Consider the following 7,263-nt stretch of genomic DNA (forward strand, 5'->3'; position numbering starts at 1 on the left):
TGCCATGTGACACTGATAGTGAGTCAAGGCTAAAGTGATATAATGTAGTGGGGGGAAGGGAAGAAGGAAAGAGGGAGAAGAAAAAAGGAGGCAGACTCAATGAGGGAGGTAGGGAAAATAAAGCTGACAGAACAATAAGACAGAGCTGCACAGGAGAGAAAAAGAGGACAGTTTGAGATAGAGAGTTGCTGGAAAAGGCAGGTACAGTCACATCCTGCTGCTGGCATGCAAAAAGATAAAGGAGTGGGAGTGGATGTGTGCCTATTTGAGAGCAAAGACCTTATGAGATACTTTATGATGCTGAATATGTAAAAAGTCTGTGTGGGTTTGGTTTGATTGCCCAACTGTTGCATGACTTCCTTTGTGTGTCTACGTGCATGCCAGGGTGTGTGTGTGCCTGCCAAGTTTTCATAGTGGATGAATGTGTCATGTTTTTTACTGCACTCTGCCAGAGATTAACTGTTCACCTTTTACGGTCGGGAGGGAGGTGGTATTGTCATTCAGCCAGAGAAGGAGGAGGGGTCGACGGACGAGAGTCTGGGAGGGAGGTACAGAAGGAAAAGGAGTGGCCTTCTGCTGATAGTCGCTCTCTCTACCGGAGTAAAGTCTTCTCTCAGTGGCAGCTTACAGGAGGGAAAACAAAACCAGAAGTTTTGAGATACAGAGAGGAGAAAGAAACAAGTCTTCAAACCACATTTCCTCCCAGGTATGTAATGGCAGCTCACAGCCAGAGTGAGTGAAGGAAACAAATGATTCAGATTTGTGCTTTCTGCCTCTAAAACCATTCATTATGGGTAATGAGAGCTGTGAGTTTGCCTCTATGAAGTGAGAGTGAGTGCTCCCACAAAGTTGACTGAGAGGGTGTGTACACTTAGAGTCAATATTATTGAGATGATAATGTCATGTTCAATATTAGTTTTATTCTTACGCTCCAGGGTTGCTCAAAAAGATCAAGTAAGGTGATGATGTGTTTCTATGTTTCTACAGAACTATAAAACAGTAGATAATAACTGTTGTGTCTTCTCGTTTAGGCTGTATGTGGGTTTTATACAGTCATGGCGTCAGCAGTTCCATCAAAAAGGATGGTGTCTTCGTTTTTCATCACTCTGGCGTCTCCTCACAAAGCTACCGTGACACAGCAGCAGCAGCAGCCCGTCCTCCAGGCTCACAGCGCCCCGGCCGGAGACAAGCAGCACGCCGCTGTACGAGTCAGCCCAAGTGACAGCATCCCCTCCGCCGTCAGACATAAGAGAGAGGACCGCTCACAGTCTGAGTCTTATGGCAGTGTAGACAGCAAAGGCCAGACTCGTACGGGGACCTCGGCCCGAACTTCAGACCCTCAGAGCCCAAAACCTGTCCAAACTTCAGACCCTCAGAGCCCAAAACCTGTCCAACCTGGACCCGGCAGAGGAAAGCTGCAAGAGGACGACAGAGGTGATGCAGGTATTCATGACAAACTCTTTTTTTCCATCTTTCTCCATCTAACTGATGGGGCCTGGCTGACCTTTATTATATGTTTTTGACCTGTCCATCTTTGTTTTAGAAGTCCTGACTCCTCCCTAGATACAAATGAGATTATATTGCTTTCCTATAACCAGACCTCTGATACATCAAAGTATGTTTACAAGTCTTGGGGAGCAATACTACATATTGTAACAAAAAGTTGATAATTGGCCTCAGGTGATGTCCCTTGGGTCAGCCTCAGTTGGGGCTGAAGACAACAAGTTTGAGAATTAAAAGAATCTGGAGGTGTGGAGTTAGAAAGAAGTGCCAGACCTCTGTAGGCCGCTCCTCATCTCTGATTGAGGCTAGCAGACAAGTTGTATTGTGGGTAATGTAGGCAACAGGTTTTGACAAGGAAGAAGAAAGTGTGGAATAAAAGAAAATACGATATCTCTGGTTCTGCTACATCAATTTAGATATATTTTTAAACTGTCCATTGTGAGTCCGACAGTGTTATAGGAGTGCAACGCTATTACTCTTTTAATTGGAAACAATTCTTAACCCTCTTCTCACACTCACTGGATTCAGGATATATTGTATGCTATCCGTCTGGTAAAGATAAAGTATTATCTCTGAGGAACAGCTGCTGAATTTGATCACATGAGGCTTTCTCTTTTAGGAACATGCAGAAGAGTTGTCACTTTATTTTGACTCTGAGGAGCAAAACACATGCTGAAGACATAAACTCATAGGCTTCTATTTCTCCCCTTTTTATATTAATTTCTCATTATTATTATTAGTAATCTATTATTTTCTCTTTTTTATTTGTTTTTCTAATTTAATCATTTTTTTGGGGGGGGTGGTGGCATCTGTATGCAGGCATACTGTATGTATGCATGTGCAGGCTATGTATTTGTATATATATTTAGTTGGGTTTTATATTAATCCTATCCTTAATTTCAGTGCTTACTTGAAGCTTAAATAAAAAAGCATCTGTGTAAGTTGCTACAAAGTGGTGTTTAATAGTAAATTTTCTTGCCAAACAGAGCTCTTCCCTCTTCCTCCTCCTCCTCCTGCTGCACTGCCTTCATCTCTGGGAACGTCGCTCTCTGACGAATCAGCACTTCCACCACTTCCTCCTGCCCAGACGCCTCTCTCCCGCCCTCTGACCTCAGGCCAGCAGCCAGTTTACAACAGAGAGGTATGCAGACTTCTGTCATTTACTGTTTTAAAGCACTTGATCCCAATTTTCCTCAAAATATTTCACCAGAAGTAGACAAGTCATTTATTTTCCCACAGTGAAAGATTACAACCTTCCACAGCGTTTACAGATACTGTATTATGTTGAATCATCTGCAAAACACATCATGAAGGAAAAACAGCTGTCTTTTAGATATGACTGAATGATCAAAAACACTTTGTGAAGGAAAATGTGACGGTTCATAAACAGAGCACTTTCCAAACTGTACATGTCTTTATAAGAAACTTTTAGTTCCCATCATTACAGCCGCATCTGTGTAGAAATAATGAAAGTTACAGCAAGAGGTCTGATAATACTTTCGCTTTCATCACTATATACCTATGTTTTTTTACAGTGTGTACCTACTATACCTATATAGTGTACCCGATGACTTATAGATTTATTGTTTGTGTTTTATGTAATCCCTTAAGAGGCACCTCATATCTTAATTTCTGCATAGTTGAATTTAAAATAGTGTTTCACCTATTTTTCACTTTGGTAAAGATGTTACAGATTTAGGGCTTCAATGAGTTAAATCTTCCTACATTTTCCTTCTAGCCTCAAACATGACCATTGTTTGTTCGAAATCAAGCTAAATTGTGTGGTTCACCGTGTGTGAGGCCAAACTCAAATGTGAACTTGTGAACTGTCTCAGTTTAAAGTTTTCATTAACATTGTTCTTTACATTTGAGGTGGAAACAAGTACACCATCTAGTGGGTTAAAACAAGATGAACTATCCCACGGGATCCATAAAAATGGCCAAGACGCGAGCAGGGAGAGTAGAGGTAATGTGATCTCTATTTACACATGTACCACATACACATATTATTATAATCCGCTTTGACATTTTGATGTCTGTGTACGTTGCAGATGTGTGTGGCTTCTGTCGGAAGCCCGTGGCTCTTTCTGAACCTGCAATAGAGGCCTTAAACAGGACGTACCATGACGGTTGCTTCCAGTGTCGATCTTGTCACAATCCCCTGGCTGGTAAACAGTATTACAACAAGGCAGGAATCCCACTCTGTGAAGACTGCTACCAGGTAGATCAAAGTCAAAACGGCCTCCACCATAGGATGTTATTAAAGCTGCAAATATAAATGCAAACCAATGTTTTTTGCATGCTCATTTACTTCAAATCATGAATGCTTTACATGAATGCTAACTGTTGTAATTAGACTGCTGTAATGTTTTACATTTTTGAATTGTGGTTTTCCCATACCTTCCATCATCCATCCATCAGTTAACATTGTGTCACCTGTTTTTAGTGTCAATGTTATCATTGCACGGTGTAGTTACAACTGGAGATTGAATTCAAGTCTGTCTGTAGCCTACCTAATGTAAAAAATAAAGGTAGAGATGATGTTCATTGTGATGGATTACCTGCAATCTGATTTTGATTTTTTGCAAAAATGATTGGAAGCCAATGGTTGCTTGGAAAGTGGGAAAAATATAATGCAAAAATGTAAACACTGTGCTGTGTTTTGTCATATATCATACATACATGAGGTATAAGTGGTTTGTAAATAAGTTAAACAGTGGAAAATGTTGGTATTGTCTTTTAAAATAGAAATGTATTCCACTAACCATTTATGTCTGTCTCTTAGGCCAGCCTGGAGCTTTGCTGGGCGTGTGGGGACGCTATCACAGATCATGTGATCCGTGCACTGGAACGAGCGTACCACCCTACTTGTTTCACCTGTGCGACGTGTAAGAAGCAAATCGGAGAGCAAGCCTTTGCTCAGGGAGAAGTTGGAGAAGTTTATTGCCTCCAGGATTATTACAGGTATGAGAGTTCAAAATAATGGCATCAAGCATCGCATGATAATTTACATAACTCAGAGGTTTTGTGTAACAGGCCTGAGATAACACATCAACAAGAGGACCTATTATGCTTTTCCCCTTTCCTTTAGTGTGTTCTATAGTTTTTTTTGTGAATGTAAAAGGTCTGCAAAGTTACAAAGCCCAAAGTCCACGCCAAAGGGAGTCACTCTCCCCCACAGAAACCCTGCTCCTGAACTGTCTGAAACGCCTTGATTGAAGTCCCGCCTTTTCTTCCGTAACGTGGTGATGTCACCAAGTAACACATTTACCTAGCGACTAGTTTGGCACGCCCTCAAAGAAAGCTAGTTAGAGCGGAGCTGGAGCGGAGACCGAAGAGTTTGGTTTGGTGGACCAACACAACAGTAGGCCAGCTGACAAATCAGAGCAGACTGGGCTTTTCGGGAGGGCTGGTCAGTCAGAGGCTGAAAAGAGGTGCTGTAACACAGCCGGTATGAGAGAAGTGAAGCGTTTTTTGAACATTAAAGCATGTAAACATGTTTTAGTAGAAACCCAAAATACAAGTATGCACCTGAAAATGAGCACAATAGGTCCTCTTTAAAGTCCTTTTAATGAATTCTTCACTTTAAACCACTTTCAACTCAAGGTTGATTTATTGTCATTGTACAACACTTGGTTGCACAAGTAACTGTGTTTGAAAGGTGATATATGAATAAAGTTGCCTTGCTTTGTCTAATATTTTCTTTCCTTTAAAATGTTGTCCATAAAGGAAGTATGCTCCAAAGTGCAACGCCTGCAAAAAGCTAATCATTCCAAAAGAAGATGGTACCGACAGCTATAATGTTAAATGCATGGGACACTCCTACCATGAGAACTGCTACAGATGTGAGGTAGGTGTTCACTGTGCGGACACACTCACAACTATGAAGACACATTAATTAATAAAACTTTCTTATTGTCTGCAGGTCTGTGTCATCCAGCTCTCTCCTGAACCAAATGAGCACGGCTGCTACCCTTTGGATGGGAAGATGCTCTGCAAATCTTGCCATCTGAAGCTGGTTTCTGGCGAGCAATAACACTGGACTAACAGCCCGGGATAAACTGCAACTGGTGGAAAAGTCCAAGTTCAAAGAGATGGGACACGTTGCATGTGCATTTAAGACTCTGGCATTACAAATGTCACACATCTTTTTCCAATAGAACAATAATGAAATATGGCATTTTTTTTTCAATATATCATGCTTTCTAAAGATCCTCTTTTTCTACTTTTCTACTTGATAATTTTGCACTCAATAAACTACAAAATGCACCAAATATATTTATGCAACAGCCTTTGCAATAACGTATGGCAAACATTATTTGAATTTTTGTACATCTCAATCAGTATACTGTTTCGCGATCACATTAACCTTTTATAAAAAAAAAAAACGTTATATAAAAAAGTGTCTATATAAAACTAAACTAATATATTTTATCTTGAGGCAGGCTCCAACATTACACTTGTTAAATTTACACATACATTATCAAATGAGTATTAAGATGTGAATAAAAAGATTACAGAGCACAATAGAACATCCTCAAGCGCTCATTACGGACCAAAACTAGAAGGTGCTCATGATGTGATTACATTCACATTTTTTTTTTTACCACATAAACATCTTTACTGGACCACAGAGCCTGTATTGTCTTTTTTGCCTCAACAATAGAACTATTCACATTGACTTCACATTACAATATTAAAGTCTCATTCAGATCCCAGCCGAATTATTTTTTATTATTTATGTTCTGTATCTCAAAATGACATGTTTGTGGAATTATATTGCTTTGTATCAAAAACATTTATTAAAACATTTTCTGGAAAACTAATTTTGGCATTTCTATTTTTATTCACCACACACAATTTTACTCAGTAAATATCGCAATAGTGGTTTGTTAACCTCTTATCTTTTCTGTCTGCTCTTTAAAGTAGATTACTTTGAAAGAAATGAAAAGTTGAATTCATACAAAATATAAACACTGTTGCTCATTTAATAAACTCTGGGTCTTTTCTGCCACAGTCTTACTTGGTCTGGTAGCTTATGGTGGCTAATATTAGCTAATATTATCAAAGTTTAGGTAGATATTGCTGTGAAACATTACTGAGTCTGTTTGCTCACTTTATGAGTCTTCTCTACTTGTGAAACTAATATATACCATTATCCCACAATTGTCACTTGTGGCTACAGTGTCTGTTGTTCAGCAAAACATATTGTCTCACTTTAAGTGGTCCAAGAGGGACGTGTTTGACTTTTCCTTAAATTGAAGGACAATTAATTAATTATTCAGTATTGCCATCAGTGCACAATGTTTGCACAAAACAATACTTTTCTATGGTTCTTTTTAGTTTTTTGCTAGTGCTTAATAAACAGTAAGTCTATTAATCGGTTTTGACCATCGATTTTGAAATCATTGATCAAGCAAAAATGACACACATTTGCTGGATTTCAGCGCCCTGAGTGTGATTTGCTGCTTTCTGCTCTTTGTCATTAGCCCATAAACTTAATATCTTTGGGTTTCAGCCTGTTTTTGGAAAAAACAAGCCTTTTAAAGACATCATTTTGGGGTTCTGGAAATGTGTGAGCAACATTTTTCACTACTTTCTGACATCTTATAGATTTACCAAATAATAGATTAATTGAAAAAAAAGATTGAAGATTGATATTTAGTCAAGCCTAGTTGTAGCCCTAGTTTCTGCTTGTGTGCACAAACTATAGCCTACTTTGAAAAACATTGACTGGGGTTGCAATGATCAGCAGCCTTA

At 39.3% G+C, this 7,263-nt stretch overlaps 1 protein-coding gene across 1 annotated transcript; it reads left to right on the top strand.

Annotated features, from left to right (window-relative positions):
• The first annotated feature begins 302 nt into the window (after positions 1 to 302).
• On the top strand, positions 303 to 6,329 carry fblim1 (filamin binding LIM protein 1). Its single transcript, XM_074635360.1, has 8 exons — positions 303 to 706; positions 1,032 to 1,443; positions 2,490 to 2,644; positions 3,376 to 3,469; positions 3,555 to 3,724; positions 4,289 to 4,467; positions 5,233 to 5,353; positions 5,429 to 6,329. The coding sequence occupies exons 2-8, from the start codon at positions 1,056 to 1,058 to the stop codon at positions 5,537 to 5,539; spliced, it is 1,218 nt and encodes a 405-aa protein (XP_074491461.1). The 5' UTR covers positions 303 to 706; positions 1,032 to 1,055; the 3' UTR covers positions 5,540 to 6,329.
• The last annotated feature ends 934 nt before the right edge of the window (positions 6,330 to 7,263 follow it).

The sequence above is a fragment of the Sebastes fasciatus genome, chromosome 1 (assembly GCF_043250625.1).
Source record: "Sebastes fasciatus isolate fSebFas1 chromosome 1, fSebFas1.pri, whole genome shotgun sequence".
Classification (NCBI taxonomy): domain Eukaryota; kingdom Metazoa; phylum Chordata; class Actinopteri; order Perciformes; family Sebastidae; genus Sebastes; species Sebastes fasciatus.

Coding starts and splice junctions, on each gene's coding strand:
- fblim1 (XM_074635360.1), top strand. CDS start 1,056: ATGGCGTCAGCAGTTCCATCAAAAAGGATGGTGTCTTCGTTTTTCATC. Junction 4,468..5,232: donor TGCCTCCAGGATTATTACAG/GTATGAGAGTTC, acceptor TTGTCCATAAAG/GAAGTATGCTCCAAAGTGCA. Junction 5,354..5,428: donor AGAACTGCTACAGATGTGAG/GTAGGTGTTCAC, acceptor TATTGTCTGCAG/GTCTGTGTCATCCAGCTCTC.